General features: G+C 47.1%; 1 protein-coding gene across 4 annotated transcripts; it reads left to right on the forward strand.

The window, feature by feature from the left end:
- The first annotated feature begins 18 nt into the window (after positions 1 to 18).
- Positions 19 to 18,303, forward strand: DCUN1D3 (defective in cullin neddylation 1 domain containing 3). 4 transcript variants are annotated; one of them, XM_048962435.1, is made up of 4 exons: positions 31 to 102; positions 10,843 to 10,919; positions 14,156 to 14,687; positions 16,571 to 18,303. In XM_048962435.1, exons 3-4 carry the CDS (start codon positions 14,260 to 14,262, stop codon positions 17,052 to 17,054), a joined length of 912 nt encoding a protein of 303 aa, XP_048818392.1. In that variant the 5' UTR covers positions 31 to 102; positions 10,843 to 10,919; positions 14,156 to 14,259; the 3' UTR covers positions 17,055 to 18,303. The 4 variants fall into 4 exon arrangements, with proteins under 4 accessions (XP_048818391.1, XP_048818392.1, XP_048818390.1 ...); XM_048962433.1 differs by lacking the exon at positions 31 to 102 and adding an exon at positions 373 to 10,402; XM_048962434.1 differs by lacking the exon at positions 10,843 to 10,919 and having other exon boundaries at positions 19 to 102.
- Positions 18,304 to 18,715: the final 412 nt, after the last annotated feature.

The following is an 18,715-nucleotide window of genomic DNA, read 5'->3' on the forward strand; positions in this document are numbered from 1 at the left end:
CGTGCGCACGGCGCCGGGCGCGCTGTATGACGTCACGGCGCCAGCTGACCGCTCGCCCCCGGAAGTGATGCGGGGCTCCGCAGGCTGGCCGGGATCGCGGCGGTGAGTGACTGGCGGCGCGGCTCTGCCCTGCGGGGACGCGGCGGGACCCGCGCTCTGCCCCTCGGCGGCCCTTCGGCCGTCGCCGCCGCCCCTTGACGGCGGGGCGTCTCTCGTTTGCGCGGGCGGCGGCCGCCGCCGGGCCCGGCCGGGAGCCACAGCCTCGCCCGGAGCTGCCGCGCGGGCGGTCCGTGCGGAGCCGCGGAGCCTCGGGGCGAGCCGGGGGCTCGAGCGGGGCCGGGCGGGGCCGAGCCACCGGCGGGGGCTGCCGCGTTCCGTCCGAGCCGCCCTCTGTAGCGGCCCCGGGCCGGGCAACGCGGCCGCCTCGCTCGGGAGGTTCCCGCGGTCCGGGCCCCAGCGCTGGAGGTGAGCCGCGGAGTTCTCGGGGGCAAAGCGGAGCTCCAGGAAGGCGTGCGGTGCTTGGCCTGGAAGGCAGGCAGTTCTCTGCTGTCTGAACACACCGCCTTTGTAGAGCGGTTCCTCTCTCCGTTCGCCTTTCGGTGCAGCTATGAGTTCCTTACCGGGCCGTGCCTGCTGCGCTGCCCCGGCGGCTCCTGGGCCTGCAGCTGGGCGGTCCGCACTGCTGGGGAGCGCTGCTGAGAAGTACAAACCGTTCCTGTCGGTGCTGGAAAGAGCTGTTTGTTTCTGATCTTTTAAACAGTTAATGCTGCCGATGTGCCATCCTTCAAAATGTTTCACTGATAACTGGAGCACAAGTACTTATGTACAGCATTAATCCACAGCTGTAAGTTCACTTCAAACGATACCATCCATAGTATAATTAGAGGGGAAAGCAGGTGAAGCACTCGAAGAGCTGAGCTGTAGACCCAAAGCACAGAACGGGCCAGTGGATCCTGAAATATCTGTCAGGCCTCTGTGTTGGGCAGCAGTCCTTGTGTGCTGTTTCCTTCTTGGGGGAGCCATTAGTCAGAAGGCATCTCTTGTAAGCACACTCTGATTGTTGGCCTGGGAGCCTCTTCATTTAACAGTTGATGTGAGACTGAGATCTTAGTGTTTTGTTGGGCTAGCAATGGAGAGAGGGAACATCCGAGGGCTGCTGTTCTTTAAGTGCATCTGAACTCTGCTTTGTTTTTTCCTGCTCTGAGGAGCTCCTCTGAAGGAGGAATGGTTCTGTGTGAGAGTGGAGAGGTCTGGCTTCGCCTTCTTGTCAATTCCAGGGTTTGTCTTAAATCTTACGCCTCCCCTGCACACGTGCTAATGGTGTGTGGGAAGGCCTTACAGCCCTTTACGTGGAAGGCGACATACAACCTGAAGCAAAGACTTTCTGCACATCAGCAGGAAAAGGAGAACTTGTGATCTGCATGGAATTAGTTCAAGTTAGCAGAACTGACATTACAAATTCGCTGCAAGCATCTTCTCTTGCAAGGATTCCTGAAATTCTGATCATTTTCTAAAATCAAGTTCTATGCAGGCACAAGTTAGATCTTTAAATAATTTGACAAAACTATTAATGGCAGACTACGCAGCTCAGTGTGATGCTTTGAAACTGCTTTCCTCTTGAGACTGATAACCTGTGGTATGATCCATTGTCTGCTGAGTTAGGTGCCTTCCTTGCCTGCTCTCTTACTTTGTTTTGGAGTTGCCCATTGCCATATTCATAGACAATTTTGCTTCACTTGTTCTTATTGATCTTGGAAATTCATTCATAATTATATCTTTTAACTTGCATGGATAACACAGTAGGAGAGGATGATCAGATGAACTGAAATGCTGATTTTTGAGGCAAAACCCAGAACAGCTCTTTTGAAAGTCATTAGTTAAAATTAGTTAAAGAGGTATGTACTGAGGAAGAGAAGCCACCAGTCCGTTTGACTGACTTCTAAGACAGAGGGGTTTGTTGTGATGGAATTGCATGTGGATGAGGGTGAGGCTCCATCCCACTGATTTCTTTGCTTCTACATTAAGATAGGGGAGAAAATCCTATGTCGTGTGTGCATGTGCACTGGGGCAGGGCAAAGTAAAGTGGGGAAAAATGGCAGTGGAAGAACAGGGAATGGCCACGGCTATTCTAAACCTTCAGACCTTGTAAACTTACATTTACTCACACCAGAAAATGATGTGTTTGGATGTGAACAGATGTATGCCTGTGAGTCTGTGTTGAGTACCCCAGTACTGCTCAGAATGCTGATGTAGAGCCTTGGGGCACTGCAAAAATGTTTGGGGCTTTGGCTGTTTGTGAAAAGTTGGAAGATGCAGAACCAGGGTCTTTGTCCCATCAGGCACACTGGTCTGTAAAAATAAAGGTAACAGGAAAGCTTGTTGGAGTAAGAAGGAATTGTAAAATTAAAGGTATGTGATGTTAGAAAAATAGGACTTTCTATTGTGCTCATCCTTAAAAATAAAAGAGGAGCTGAAGATTTCTAGCTAAGATTTTGGGAGACTGGAAGCTCAATCTGTAATGCTCAAGGGACTTGCTAGGCATGAGATAAGAGCAGACCCTTATCCCCTCCATGGGGATTCCCTGGCTGGGCTTCTCCACTCCAGCTCTTTCTCCCTGAGGGTCTGTCTCTTGTCTTGACCGGTTAGCTCACTGTCTTCCTTTCCTTACCAGCCCCTGTTTGGTAGGCTTTGTCTTCTGGTTACTGGACATCTCATAATTCCTTTTCTCTTTCCCCTCCCTCCTTCTGAAAATACTAGGTTAATTGGCTCTAGTGTTTTGCAGGCTATCTGCCTGGGTGACACGGAATAATTGTATCCCTGACTCTAACTTAGTCAGTAGTAATGACATAGTAACTAGACTGGAAACGATGGTAATTTTGTGGCAACTTGCCTTCTGGTGATATGCCTCCTGCAATAAACCCTATATAACACTGCTGGACTGCCCATGCCACTATTGTTATTGTTATGATACCGTGGGATGTCTCAGACGTGTTGTTTGAGACACCCAGCCTCTCCTGCATCACTTGTTAACTGCAGTTTGAGTCGGGTAATTGCTGACCTGGGCTGCAGCCTTTCAGAGAGCGAGAGGAATCACAGAATCACAGAATCACCCGGGTTGGAAGGGACCCCAAGGATCATGTAGTTCCAACCCCCCTGCCTAGCAGGGCCACCAAACATACACATTCAGATCAGGTTGCCCAGGACCCCGTCCAACCTGGCCTTAAACACGTCCAAGGAGGGGGCATCCACAACCTCCCTGGGCAGCCCGTTCCAGGGCCTAACCACTCTCCTAGTAAAGAACTTCCCCCTAACATCCAACCTAAATCTTCCCTCCTTCAACTTAAAACCATTTCCCCTAGTCCTGCTGTTGTCAGCCCTTTTGAAGAGTTTACTCCCCTCCTGGGTGTAGGTTCCCTTCAGGTATTGATAGGCTGCAATGAGGTCACCCCGCAGCCTTCTCTTCTCCAGGCTGAACAAGCCCAACTCCCTCAGCCTGTCCTCATAGGGGAGGTGCTGCAGCCCCCTGATCATCTTAGTCCCAAGAAGGAAGACCCCAGACTTGGAGATGTGCTCGTGTTGTTTGCTTCCACCTCATCTTCACCTTTTCTCATGACATCCAGAGATTGTCCCTGTCACCAGGAGCTTGGCTGTGATGGTTCTATGTTCTGCTCTCTGTTGTAACCAGACCAGAAGAAATACTGGGGGAAAAAGGTCAATCAAGGCTGCTTGCCTAGCAGTTAGCTTGAGAACTAACCCTTTTGGAGTCGGTAGGTCTGCATTTTATCTGTCCGGGAGGACAGTGCTCCTGTCAACTGATGTGTTATTGAAGTGGAAGCAGGAGGTTGGTGGGTCAGGGGCTGCTTAGTTGTTTGTATTAAAGAGCTCTTTTGTAGAGGTTGTAATAGTGTAGGCAAACAAAGACAGGAGTGCTGAAGAGAGTAAGCTGTGATGATCTTCTGGTGTCTCGGAAGGAAAGTTAGAAATGCGGTTCTGTCTGGGACATCTGCTTTGTGAAAAACAAAACTTAGAAAAATGTGAGACTGCTAATACTGACCTTCTGTTGCAGATCTTTATTGCCAGAAAGCCAGGCTGCTGAAGACAGTGTGACGATTTGTTGTCTCACTTCTCCTTTTTAGTAACCGTGTTCTTTAAAAACACAAAACAATTCAAAGGATTTTTGTGCTCTTGAAAAATACCGCTCTTATTTCTGCATCCAAGTAGTAGCAGACTGTGGCAAATTGTCAGCTCTTACTCTAATTTTTTTCCTAGTGTAATATGAGTTCTCCTTTTTGCAGTTTTGAAACAATTACTGCTGTCAGTGTTAGCCTTTTGTTTGGAAAATTAAGAGGGAGACAAATCATCCTAGCACCAAATGGATATGGGGGGCATGTGTAGCTTAGTGAAGCTTAGGCCTGTAAATCTAGATGTCCCAGAACTTGGCCATGTGCTGGCTATTCAATATTTTCATTACAAGTGGGTCTATGTGGAGATCCTCAAATACTCTGTATTAGCACTCAAATGGGTGGTCCAGAAATGCTACGGGTCTGATACACAACGCATACTGCCTGTTAGGGAGTTAGGGAGTGTACTTGTTGTGAGACACAGGGACAGATACCCACACAACTTACCAGGTTTCTGAAACAAACAGCAAGTGAGTGAAATCAAGGATAGGTGAAAATTTATCTACAAAGCATGGTGGCTGAAGCTGCCACCAGGCTGGCAAGGGGGAGCTGATGCTCTGTGTTATAACTGGTAATGTAAGTCAGAGGGCTCAGAGGGTCTGCTTAGATGTTCTTGCTGCAGTTAGCATCTGCACACTGTGTAAAGAACTGGTGCTGTGCACTGTGATGGGCAACTCGTTAGAGAGAGCTGAGGTCTCTGCAGGTGACTTTGTGTATCTTCTGCTTCAAAAATGGCAGTCAGTTTTAAAAATCCAAGTGCATGCTCTTAAAATGCTATAAGGTTTCTGTTTGCTTTTAAGCCTTTCCACTTTGTACAATGCCTTGTACATAACTTGGTGTTTATTCCAATATTTACATGGCTGGGTGCTCCTGCAGTTCCTGCACAACTGCATGAAGAGAGTGATTCGGTCGGCTGGCAGACTTCACTGAGATCGGTGGCAGAGCTTCTTGTGAGCATCTGATGCCACAGGTGATGTCAGGAGGCAGTCTGGCTCCCGCCCCATGCTGCTGGGTGCTGCTGGGCACCTGCGTGGTGCTATTGGCTGATCCGAGCTGTGCTGGAGGTGGTACACCACTAACCAGAGCTGCTACGATGGCTTTCTGGTTTTGCGGGATTAGTGTAGCTTTCTGAATTGCTGGGAACAGGGAGAAATATGGAGTTATGAACTTGTTACCTCAGTTTTAAGCATAACTAATTGGTACAGAAATCACTGACAATCCACTTTAATCCTGTTCTGCTGTACAGAAGCAATGGAAGTACCTCCATTTCTTCTGGGTGAAATCTGCTAGTCAAACTCAGAGCACTGCAAAATCCACACACACCCGGCTCGGTCTGTAGACCGAGGCTGTTTTTTGAGTCACTCTGGTTTGGCTGTAGGATAGTTGCAGATTTCTGTACTTTATGGAGTTGCCTGAGACAAATTAAGGTACGTATTTGCAGCGCAGCACTCAAATGCTCAGAGCCTGGTGTGTCTGTGTCAGGCATCTGAGAATCGTGGTTTCTGCAGGTATTCTGATCGGCACGTTTGCTGAAGTGGTGTGAAACGGTTGTGTCTCAGCATATAAGGTAGCTCTGCCCCTGGCATATACTGCTTTTGTTGTGAATAGCACATACTGAAGTGCTGGAGATCTGTTATGTTGTGCAAAAGTTACAGTGAACCCTGGAAAAGTGATGAAGGAATTGATTATACATCTTGCATGTGAAGGGGAGAGGGGAAAGGCTGACAGCTGTAACGAGATGGAGATGAGCTGCGTGGTGACTGAGTCTTTATTTCATGAAACTGGTGGATTCAAACACACCCAGGGTTTGAGTGTTGAAGTGTGTACTGGATGAGAAATGGCTTGGAATCCAGCCTGGTTCTGGGTTCAGCTTTATTGAAATTGATGGTGTCATCTAGAATGGCTGCATCCTCTGACTGTCATATTTCCCCTCTGTTTTGCTTGTAGCCTAAACAAATTTCTCAAAGCAAGTACTTCTGCTCTGTCAATTGGTTCATTAACTTATTTATATTACAGAACCACCAGAAGATACCTTTCTACCATTGTGCATTAGTTAGCTAACCAGACTTGGGTTTATCCTGTGAAAATACAATCACAGAATCACAGAATCACAGAATTGTAGGGGTTGGAAGGGACCTCCAGAGATCATCGAGTCCAACCCCCTGCCAAAGCAGGTTCCCTACAGCAGGTCGCACAGGTCGGCATCCAGGCAGGTCTTGAACATCTCCAGAGAAGGAGACTCCACCACCTCCCTGGGCAGCCTGTTCCAGTGCTCCGTCACCTCACTGTACAGCCGTTCCTTCGCACATTGGTGCAGAACTTCCTATGCTGCAGTTTCCAGCCGTTTCCCCTTGTCCTGTCTCCACTCACCACTGAAAACAGTCTGGCCTCGCCATTCAGCCCCCCACACCTTAGATATTTATAGACCTGGATCAGGTCCCCTCTCAGTCTTCTTTTCTCAAGGCTGAACAGACCCAGTTCACTCAGCCTTTCTTCATAGCAGAGATGCTCCAGGCTCCTCACCATCTTCGTGGCCCTCCGCTGGACTCTTTCCAAGAGATCCCTGTCTTTTTTGTACTGGGGAGCCCAGAACTGGACGCAGTGCTCCAGATGAGGTCTTACCAGGGCAGAGTAGAGGGGGAGGATCACCTCTTTTGACCTGCTGGCCACGCTCTTTTTAATGCACCCCAGTAAGCCATTGGCCTTTTTGGCCACAAGGGCACACTGCTGGCTCATGGCCGACCTGTCGTCCACCAGGACACCCAGGTCCCTTTCCGCAGAGCTCCCCTCCAGCAGCTCATCCCCCAACCTGTACCGGTGCATGGAATTATTCCTCCCCAGATGCAAGACTCTACACTTGCTTTTGTTAAACCTCATCCGGTTTTTTTCTGCCCAGCTCTCAGCCTGTCCAGGTCTTGCTGAATGGCAACACAGCCTTCAGGCGTGTCAGCCAATCCTCCCAACTTCGTATCATCGGCAAACTTGCTGAGGGTGGCCATTATCCCCTCATCAAGGTCATTGATGAAGATGTTGAACAAGACCGGACCCAGCACAGACCCCTGAGGAACACCACTGGTTACAGGCCTCCATCATCCTAGCAAATCTTTCTGTCCACCTAATAAATTAGGATGAAGCACATATTGGGAAAAGATTTAAAGCTTCTTGATGGGGCTGAGTATGTAGGGTATTGCGTGGTTAGAGAATGCAAAATAGAGGGAGGGATTCAGGCGTGATGTGCTGGAAAAGCTGTTTAAACAATGTGCCTTCTGTGAGCAGAAGTCACGGTGCTCAGGGATAGGCTTTGCCCCAGGTGGGGTTGGGCACAGTCCCAGTGCTGGAGCTCATGGGAAGCCACTTTCAGCCATAGCATTTGGGTGGTGCTGTGTGGGCACTCAGAGCTGGCCCTTGACCTGCTGCCAGGTGTCAGTCAACCTATCTGGTCCTGCACTGCCCACCTGCATGCCTTGCTTCCACTCCGAGGCAGATGTATTTTGTTGAGGCAAACTGTGTCCTAGTTGTTTGGGTTCCTTGAATACTGCAGTTTGATTCCAAAAAGTAAGGCTAACCAGAATGTTTTGTTATCCTGATGTGAAACAGGTCAGCAGAGTTCCCATTCTTCTTTTCATTGGTCATGAGCTGACTCTAGTTCACTGAAAAATGTTGAAGCAGGAAGCCTGACAAACTTGCAGTTCACTGTTAACCAATTACAGCAGAGCTTTCTTGCTTTTACACTGCATCTAAGTAATGAAGAAGTAATTCTGCATGAATGCATATCTTCAGTAGAGACGTGGAGCTGTGCTGCAGCCCCCGCTAGTGTGCACTTGTTTAGGACTGTGCGAGCTGTGCTCTGAGCTGGCGAGAACCCACAGCATTTCTGCGGTGTTCCAGAGAGCCCAAGCCACAGTGGGCAGGCAGACACGGATGCAAAAAACACAAGGGAGTAGATCAGGGTCCCAGCAATCCTGAGGTGTGCTTCTTTTGCTCCCTTATTTTCCCCAGGGACTGCCATCTGGGTTCACTAACGAACACTGGGGTCTGCTCAGAGCAGCTGCAGTCTGAAGCTCCTGGTGTAACCAGGGAGGTGCTTTGGGTTGTGGTGTCCAGCTGTGCCTCTTCGTTGTGCCCCAAAGTCTGAGTTAAAACCCTTGCCCTGGAGAGCTGGGCTCTTGCTTTCAACTTGGAATGCATGCTGGCTGCCAGTGTGTGATATAGTCCGCTAGAAACTGAGGTTTGGTGGATCATAGGCTTCTGAAAGAGTCCTTATCTGTTTGGGGAGCAGTTTGTTTGTTGTGTGAAGTTGCCATGCTAATGCTTTTTTTTTTTTTTTTTTTTTTTTAATGGAGACTGCAAGATATTGCCTCTCCACTATTTCCACGGGTTCCTGGGGGAGCAAGGCTGCAGGGCTCCCTGTTCTGCCTCCCCTTTGTTCCCCAAGTGAATATAAGAACAATTACTTAGCTGAGAGGCAGGCAAAATAAATGAACAGAGAGGTGGCAGCTGTTGAATTTTGTGGAATTTTGGGAAGCTGTGGTCCGATAGAAACCCAGACTGGTGCCTGCACTGCACGCAGCAGGAGTGGTGGCACAGGAATGGGGGTCTGTACAGCATGACATGTTGAGAACACAGTCTGAACAACCCTCTGGGAGGACTGGATCTATGGTATGTAAGGTGAGCTTTGGAGGCAGAGGACGCGTGTCTGTAGGGAGCAGGCTTTTTGGAATATCAGCTTCAAAAATTGTCTAAAAATGTTTCAGTGAGGGTGCATTTTTGCTCTGTGGGTATGTATGACAGTCAAAAGTAGTGCCTGACAGTTCCTGGCCTTCTCAAAGTGTTTTGGATGCCTGCTTCCATGGACTTACATTTTTTAGAATAGCCTTGATCTAATGTATGTCGTATTCTTGTTTGCTCAGCACCATCTGTGTAAGGGACTTCTGTTTGAGGAAAACTCGCTTTATCTGGAGAATGGCACATGTAAGAATGTGTTTTATGGCTATCTTTCTACATCCACCCTCTACTTTCTACTGAGAAAACAATGGGACAAGCTAATTTTCCAACTAGATTCCTCACAACCAGGTCTCATGTAAAAAGTAACCATGCAGAAAAGCAGCTTTTGATCTCCTGCCTGCTCCTTAATTGCACTAACGGTGACAGTGAGATATTTCAGTGTTTGCACGGTTAAGCAGAGGAGCTGCCACAGCTTTCTTGTTTATTTTTTCTCTACATCAGCTCTGAACAGAAGTGATGACAAGGAGCTGCAGGTGCAGCACTTGCTATACAAAGCAGACGTGCCTTTGTCTGTCCTTATCTCGAAAGAGCTTCTCAGTTATCCTGGTAAAGTTGGGAATTGAAAAGAAATGAGGCTGAGTCAACTTGACTGAACATGGAAAAACAAACATGAAAAAACAAACATGGAAAAGAATGTGCTAGAGAAGGAAAAAAAAAAGAGAATTAATTTCTAGACCCAGATTATGCTGTACTAGGGAGCAACTGTCTGGTATTCACAGATTAAACAGTGGCTTAGCTAACATGCATTGATAGTGGTAGCACGGAATGACTTAAGCTAGAAGGGGCTGCAGAGATCAGCCGGTTCCAACCCCCGTCCCTCTGCGCAGGGCTGCTCTCTGTGAGCTCTTCTCCCAGTCTGCACACACCTGGCGCTGCCCCGACCCGAGCACAGCACCCCGCGCTGCGCCTTGCTCGGCCTCAGCAGGTTCTCGTGTGCCCCTTCTCCAGCCTGTCCAGGTCCCGCCGGGTGCCGCCCTCCCTTCTGCTGTGCCATCGCAAACTGCTGAGGGTGTGCTCGACGCCATCCTCCATTGGTCCCAGTGGTTAAAGAGCGCCGCTCCCAAGAGGGACCCGTGGGGGACGCTGCTTGTCGGCCTCCACCCGCACGCAGAGCCACTGAGCGCAGTGCTCTGGCTGTGAGCGCCGACCAGTTCCTTATCACTGAGCAGCACCTTCAGATCCAGCTCTGTTCGACACACAGACGAGGACGTGGCACAGGACCGTGCCGAAGGCCTCGCGTGGATCCGGGCAGGCGACACCAGGTGCCCTTCCTTTGGCCACTGATGCCAGGCTCCGTCGCAGAAGGCCACCGGACGGGTCAGGCGCCATCCTCTCTTGGTGAAGCCGTGCTGGCTGTCTCAGATCCCCGCTCATCCCTTACGTGCCTTGGCATCTCTTCCAGGAGGATCTGCTCCACAGTCTTCCCAGGCACAGAGGTGATGCTCACCAGCCTGTAGTTCCCCAGCTCCTCTTTCCTCCCTCTCTTGCTAATGAGTGATGGTTCCCTTTTTCCAGTCTCTGGGGACCTTGCTTGACAGCCATGACAACCCCATGTTAGTTTTGCCCTGAGGGCCTGAGATGAGGAATGAACTCTCCCCTGCTGAAAGCATTAAATTAGCCAGAAGTCTGTGTTTACTTTTAACAAATATTTGAACTTGTCCATTGTATTCAGTACTTGGTCTGTGCTTTCTATAATAATGCATAGTTAGTTAATGCTACTCAGTAAGTGAAAAAGTGAACCAGTTTTATAAAGTTTCTTTTAACAAATGAGTTTGGACTACAGAAGTTTAAGTGCTACTGCACAGTTTAGTGCATTTTATGGTTTTCATTGTCTCTTTGAAATGTAAAGTTTTGTTTCAGCCCTTTTGTTTTACAGTGTTCCATGTGGATCCCAGAGGGCCTGCAGGTGGCTGTGAAAGCCAATGGAATGACTGCCTACATCATAGGAGTGATGTAAGTAGAAGTCTGCTTACAAGGTCATGGCTGCAGTGTCAGCTGTTGGAACTGCAATTGCTTCTGGTTCAGCAGTTGCAGTGATCCTCTGGTGCCTCCCCTGTGGAGAGCATTGTGTGCCTGTTCAGAGTTGGAAATTGAGGGGGCACCCGTGATGCTGTTCCCTATGACCTGCTATGTTAGAAGTCATACCTCCTGCCCACAAAAGATAAATAATGCACTGTGAAATTCCGTACTGTGCTGGTGGCCTCTGTCTAACTGTTTGCAGGAAGCTGAGGCTGGGGTGAGGCTTGGTGAAGCTGGAGCCATTGTTTTTGCCTTGGCTGAAGAACTGCTTCTGGTTTACTGGCTGGGGGAGCTGTGTACCTTTTAATATATGGTGTCTTAAACTTGTTTATGAGGACTTCTTAAACTTTTATTCTTTTCCTATGTCATGGTATTTCCTGCTTTTTAAAATTCACTGTAAATACCTCGTGATGCAACACTTTATTAAACAGAGTAATGCGTGGCTGTATTTTGTTATTCTCTGGACGTAACCAATAATTTCTATTGCTGCAATGTTAGTCATTGGAGGAAAATAGTGGGTGTCTTAGATATCTCCTTTGCATGTTCTATTAACTTCCCCACTACAATTCAGGTGCTTTCAATTGAGCGTGGTGTTCTGTGTGCCAGTTATTGCCCAATCACTCTGTTGTTTACTCCCTTCAACTCTTGGTTTATGTGGGATCTGGTCACTTGAAAACATGAGATAAAAACGCACTGCTTTATAGGGCTTGAAAAAAGAAAAACAAAACAAACCATTAACAGGGTCCTTCCAATCTTATGTAGTCTTCCTGTGTTACGTTCTGGGTAATATGGTCTACACATCCTTTGTTCTTAGAGGGTGGCTTTCCTTTAACTGGCTGCAGTCTTCCTGTGTTTCCAGCTGCTTTCTCTCCTCTAGAAGGAAATAGAGATGCCTTGCTAGGCAGTTTCTGTTGTGTGGAAGATGGGCATCATGCTGATTCATATTTACTGTAGGTTGTTACTCAGTGCTTGTCTGAGTAATCAGACTGCTCTGGGAGTACCATATCCTGTAGCGCTGAGTGCGTCCAATTGTTAGTCCTGAGTTTTGGTCTTTTACTAGAATAGCAAAACTGGTGATCAGCGTCGTCTCTTCTGTCTCACTGTTAAGTTGTATAACCATCTTACAGTAATTTTGCTATTAAGTACTGATTCTTTTGGGAATTGGTGCTTTGCTGCCAGCCCAGAGTAACCTTTGGGTCAGTTACGCAGGACACTTCTTATTTGAAGTTTCCATTCCAACTAGGAGAAATATACCCATACCTCCTTTTCTCCCTTCTCTGTCACTGACATGACCTAGGTGTGACATTTGCTTTGCTCTCCAGTTGAATAAGTAGCTCCGGCCACTGATCTGGGAACGCTTTCTTTATACTCACTGAGCATGGTGGTCAGCGCAGCTCCTTACGCTGCAACCAACCCCTTCCTCCATCCTCCATTAAGGAAAGCTCTGAATTCTTGCTTGTTTCCTTCTGAGGCTCTGGCTGCCATCATGGTTTGATGCTGAGTGATGTGGGAAGTGGAGGCAAGTAGTACATGAGGCAGATTGAGCACAGCTCAAGCATTCTATAAAGGAGCAGCTGAGAGCATGACTTGTCTCTTAGAAAACCAGTTGCACTGAGTAAATGCCAGTGGATGCAGTGCAGTTTATTATTATTTGTAGGAGGAAAATGAAGGGCGTGAGTGCTAAATTGTTTGTAAGAAATCACTGGAAGAGTAAGAATTGGACTTGGCATTTGAATTCTGATGAATTTAAAGAACAGAAGAAAGGCTGATATCTGGGAGTTCATGTGGAGTTCTGCTGTGGAGCAGCAAATTACACTGTCTGGTAATATCCTGAGAAAAGGAGTGGTGCAGACTGGAGAAGGCAGCGTTCCCTGGGTTTGTGGCAGCTCTGCAATTCATAGCTGTGAGCTGCTGAGGACCCATGAAATTCCTACAAATGATTTATGTGGAGATGCGTATCTTAGTGAATCATTTGAGATACAACTGAAGAAGAAATTATTCTTGAGTATGTTAGATTGCATTTCCCTTGCATATAGAAATCATGTCGTGGAGTTCATCTTCAAAGCAATTTTAGGAGTTTGTTCCTCCTGCTATAATAATAATAAAAAATTACACCAATTCTGAGTGATGAATTGAAGAATTCTTAAAGCTCGTTTTGTTAGTGTGGATGGAATCCCAATGCCTGCCCACAGAGCTGCAGCTGCACTGTTTGCCCCATGCAGGCACAGTGGTGGGAAGGATGTGTGTTCACAACTGCAGCGTGTGCTGCTGCTCTGACGTGGCTCCCAGCTTATAGCAGGAGGTTCCCTTTCTCCAGAGAAAGAGCACGGGAGGATGGCATGACATCTGTTTGCTTTCTTCATGTGTACTTCTCATCTCTTCTCATACTTGTTCTGTAAGCTGGAAGCAGTAACCAGAGCTATGAAGCAAACCCCATTTGTGTCTGAGGCTCCAACATGGAAGAGGATTATGATGAGCAACTGCTTTCTGGTGATGCTCTAAGAAACAGACATGGTGGTGCTGGCAGGGCAGTGCCAGGCTGTCTGGTTACTTTTTATGGCATCATTTAAGATCCCTTCTCTGGGGGTGAGAAGTCCCTTCCAAGTATGGAACACATTAGCATTGGGGTTATGAAAATGAAATACAAGGAAATTGTTTTGGCGTTTTAATTTTTATTTTACCAACTGAACTGGGATTACTGCTACTTCTGTGTGCCTGGTCTGGGTCAGGTTTCCTTGTTGCTGGCCCTCCCTTACCTCCACCCAGTGTTTTGTTTCACTGTTTTGTGCTCTGTAATTAAAACGTGGGCAGACTTTAAAAAAAAACAAAACAAAAAAACATTTCCTTTAAAATATTTCTGGGTTAGAGCAGTCTGTCACGATGAAATCCGCACATGAATCAACCTCTTTGTAACCTATGTTGCCATAAGAATTTTAGGAATTTCCTTTATTAGGACCTGTTAATATACAGCAGCAACTGAGCGAGGTGAAGCGGCCTGGAATCGCCCAAAGTTTCCAGCATACACTGACTTTCTGCACACTATTCCTTTTCAGCAGGCGAAACGGAAGTATCCTGAAGCCTGTCTCCTTCCGGTGAATGTTATCCCACGTGTAATGCTTGCAATGCTTTTTGTGGAGAAGCAGCTCTTTCACTCTGAAACTGTTTTCCAGGTTGGCGGACGGCCGCCAGCGGCATGGTGCGATGTGCTGAGGGGCGGCCGCGGGGCTGTGGCACGGCGAGGAGCTGCTCTGAATGAAGCCAGGCTCCCTGCACCATGGGCCAGTGCGTCACCAAGTGCAAGAATCCTTCGTCTACCCTCGGCAGCAAAAATGGGGAAAGGGAAACGGGCAGCAAATCGCATAGCAAGAGAAGTGCTGTCCACAAAGATGAGCAGGCTTCGGCGTGTGGGAAGTCTTCGGGAGACGTACTTGTGAACGGGACAAAGAAAGCGGATGCTGCTCTGGAGTCCGGTCCTTCGGTATTTTCTGGGGATACAAAGAAAGACTCTGTCTCCAGCGCGGAAGAATCGTCCCTCCAAAGGATTGGAGAGTTATTTAGGAGATACAAGGATGAACGGGAAGATGCCATACTGGAGGAAGGAATGGAACGATTTTGCAATGACCTCTGTGTTGATCCCACTGAATTTAAAGTGCTAGTTCTGGCTTGGAAATTCCAGGCTGCTACTATGTGCAAATTTACAAGGTTAGTTCCTGCAGAATTTTAATTATTTTCATATGTTAAACTGTGTCCTATCATCTGTATCAGAGAGACAGCCTCATTAACTTCATGTAGGTATTTCTTCTAACAGTTGTGCTTCGGTGCAGTTCATTCCTGTGGCTGCAGAAGGTAAGCTTTGCATTGTCCTCTCCTGCTCCCTCACATTAGGCTTCAGAACTGAAAATGTTTCTGGACATCACACTACTAATGATGAACAACATGGAGATGTTCTATAGACATTGGTTTGTTCTTGACTAACAAAACCAGTTTTTCTGTATCAGCACTGTCTTAAAGTTAAGATTTGACAGAGCAAATAACTTTTGCTTTAAAATAATGTGAGAGTCCTTAGTAGTTGCTGTCAACTCTGTTGTTACTTTCTGTCAAAAAGTGTAAAGCAAGCTCGTTGCTAAGAACTGTTTGTGCCCGACTGATGTTACACATAATGTCTTTCTCCAAGACTAGTCCTGTTAAAGCTTAGAGACATGCTTCTGCAGTGACTGGTGTTGCAGGCTCTGTCTGTCCTGACAAGGCTGTCAGTTAGTGAGCCCATAGCATTTCCAGTGCTGCAGGAAATGACAGAATGGCTGAAACACACCAGAAACCTACCCAGTCCACCACCAAAAATCCCCAAACCAAAACACCCTCCCCACACACTGAGTTCCCTACCAGTGTCCAGGTAAGAGCAAGCAAAGAGCTTTTATTGGAGTTTTTGGTCAGTTGAGATCGATTTGAGTAATTGTAACTATTTTTACTCAGCTTATAACATTTAAAATTACTTTGGTGTTCTGAGCCTTCAGCCAAGCCTCTGCTGTGCACTGAACACTGACAGCTTCCCCTGCCTCTGCAGCAGCCGTGTGGGTGTGGGAGTGTGCTGAATGCAAACGTGGATTTTCCAGGGGCTGAAGGAGAGCAGGGCTGTGCAGTATGGGAAAGGAGTTGTCGGTGTCTGATTCTGCACAACCAGTTTCACTGGACTGAATTCTGATTCTGCCCAATCATTTTAATAATGATTTGATTTTCTGGGAGAGATGCAGATCCAGTGGTGAAAGATTACCTCTGCTCAGCAGTGTGTTCCATGATAGGGGCACAGGGGTGGCTTTGGCCGAAGAAGGGAAGGCAGTCTTCTGATCTCCTGCGCTCTGCGCTCTTCTGTCTTCCCTCCACCCAATTCCACATCACAGTCTGTGGTGTGGTTGATACCAGCTGGTTGCTACACTGCAACACTTGCTCCTGATCATGAAACAAATCACAGTTAGCTACCTGTCCTCGTGGCAGGTTGTTGGTGTGCTGCCTGGAGCCCTGCTTTGAGCAGTGTCTGTGTGTTGCATTGTAGCCTGCGCCATGTGGTGTGGGGCACTCTGCTCGTGCCCTTGCTGACCATCACAGCTGGCACCGCTCTGCCTTTCAGTCTGGAAGAGCAGCGACACGTTGAAGGAAGGCCAGCGCTCAATGGCTCCTCCTTGAGAGCAGCTTGTCCAGAGCATGGGCCCTCAGGCACAGGCAGTATCACATGGAGCTGCTCTGTATGTGGTGTTGTGGAGCAGCTGTGGTATTTTCCAGTGTGTTCAGCACTTCTCCTGTGGCTGATGTGGTTTGCTCTGTGTTGGTGAAAGGCTTGGGCTGTGGGAGTACCGTGTATTGGGAAGGCCGTACTGCAGAGCTTTTCGGGTGCTTGCAGTGCCCCAGCTGGGCTGGCGTGTGTGCTGTGGGGGGGTTCCCCAGCCAGGAGGGACCTGGGGCAACGTCTTACCCAGAGCTCGGGGCTGGGGGCATCCACATGCTGCTGAAATCGCTCACTCTGACCTACTGAGGGAAGTGCTCGGTGCATGAGAAGTGTTCACACTAATTTTTCTTCTCTCGCTTAATAGGAAGGAGTTTTTTGAAGGCTGTAAAGCAATAAATGCAGACAGCATCGATGGCATTTGTGCACGGTTTCCCAGCCTCTTACATGAAGCCAAGCAGGAAGATAAATTCAAGGATCTCTACCGCTTCACCTTTCAGTTCGGCCTGGACTCTGAGGAAGGACAGAGGTCGCTGCATCGGGAAATAGCCATTGCCCTTTGGAAATTAGTCTTCACCCAAAACAAACCCCCCATTTTGGACCAGTGGTTGCACTTCCTAGTAGAGAACCCCTCAGGAATCAAGGGAATCTCCCGGGACACATGGAACATGTTTCTAAATTTTACTCAGGTGATCGGACCAGACCTTAGCAACTACAGTGAAGACGAGGCCTGGCCTAGTCTCTTTGATACCTTTGTGGAGTGGGAAATGGAGCGGAGGAAAAAGGAGGAAGAAACCAAATGTATTACATCTTCAGACACAGAGGGTCTGTGTGCAGAAGAACAGACTTAACAGCATTTAAGCGGCAGTGATGAAAGCAACCTGTTGCCCTTCATGAGATGTAAACTCTGGATGTTTCTGGAGGTTACCAAGGCTCCAGATTTCTTTTCTACTTTACACCTCTTTCTGCCTTGTATTCGAAAGGGCTCTAAAATGCTGTATCATGTTTTAGGCACTTTCTTAACTTTGGTTATTCCTTTTACTCTTACCCTGAAATATTTGACCCCGGCTACAAGTTAAGCATTTTTGTTAAGACTTCAGATTAGTATAAGTAAGTCTGATATTTCTTGCACAATGTAGATCTTTTTAGTTAGGTTAAATTAACATTGCTAAATTATACAGTGCCAGATTAAGTTTTTCATACTATGTCTGTCAGGGCAGGTCTGTACTGTGCGTAGTGCTGTTTACATTGTTGAAAATTTAGGCTATAATAATTTTAAGGTTTTATACCAAGAATATAGCAGTGTTAACTTGAAATGCATTAATCCCCTCCTAATAAGGCCCTTAAAAAACAACGACAACAAATCCAACAACATAAGCAACAGCTTTTTGTAATACGGCTCATTGCCACTTGAAGCTAACTCCTTGTGACCGAGTCAAATCATTCCTTTTTATTTTCAGTTTCAAACTAAATGTTGGGACTGTTTTTATAAAGTTACTGTACCTGTCAGTCAACTGAGTGGTAGATGAGGATTTGTATCGAAATCTCTGACACAACACGTAATAAAAGAGCAGTGCTACCTCAGTTTTATTGAAAGTGGACTTCTTGGTGGACTTCCATTTTCTTTGGAAGTTTATTTTTGTGGTTACAGGAGAATATTTTTACTTGACTAAAAGAACCAAAGGTTCTGCTTCTTAAGTTTCTTAAATATTGACAGAAGCAACACACAAAGCCTGTCTTCAAGGAAAACTGCGGTATAATTCTGCTTTAATTTGTTTGATTTATACCTGAAGCATTATCTTACTTGTCTGGCAAGCACAGTACTTCTATGTGAGGAACCAGTTTTTTTAAAGCTATGCTTAATTGCTAAATTGCAGTTAATACTCCACACTTTCTGGAGCAACAATATCGGCATCTGATGACAAAGTGAATTCGTAATGTGTTCTTAATGACAACAGTGTAGACAAGTCATTTTTAGACTGATTTGATAATATTTGGAAAGGAGTAAATTTATTATTTTACAATGCCTGTATTGGGACTATTTGCCTGTTGAAATTGTTGTGACTTAAAGGGAATTTTATTAACACTGGTTGAAGCTTTTTTTGGTTATTGATGTTAACTTTTTTAATTGTATTACGCCAACTTTTTTACACGTTTTGGTAAAAAGGGATAATTGCCAAGGCTTCCCATGAAGCCCATGTCAAACTCATGAAGCCAATACATGTACATCACACACCTTTTATTTTCAGAGCTGTACTTCAGGATCGTAAAATGGCTTCAGTGAAAAATCGAAAGCAACAAAAACCCTCAAAACTGAACGGTCATCTCTAGCATCTCACAGGTTTTGTGACAGTGTGTAAAAGCCGAACTTTCGGGGGTGAGCTTGTTATTGGGTCTGAGGTGCTGTACAGTGCATGTCTGCTGCTGAGCTAGTGGAGCGTTTGCCTGACTTCTGTGCTGGGCTCTGCTGATGCACAGCCTGCATGGCAGCTTGGGGCAGAGCTCATACATC

The sequence above is a fragment of the Lagopus muta genome, chromosome 15, assembly GCF_023343835.1.
Source record: "Lagopus muta isolate bLagMut1 chromosome 15, bLagMut1 primary, whole genome shotgun sequence".
Classification (NCBI taxonomy): domain Eukaryota; kingdom Metazoa; phylum Chordata; class Aves; order Galliformes; family Phasianidae; genus Lagopus; species Lagopus muta.

Bases quoted from the DNA above. Each gene is read 5' to 3' on its own strand.
- DCUN1D3 (XM_048962434.1), top strand. From the start codon at position 14,260: ATGGGCCAGTGCGTCACCAAGTGCAAGAATCCTTCGTCTACCCTCGGC. The intron at 14,688-16,570 runs GTTAGTTCCTGC...CTCGCTTAATAG, and splicing joins ACTATGTGCAAATTTACAAG to GAAGGAGTTTTTTGAAGGCT.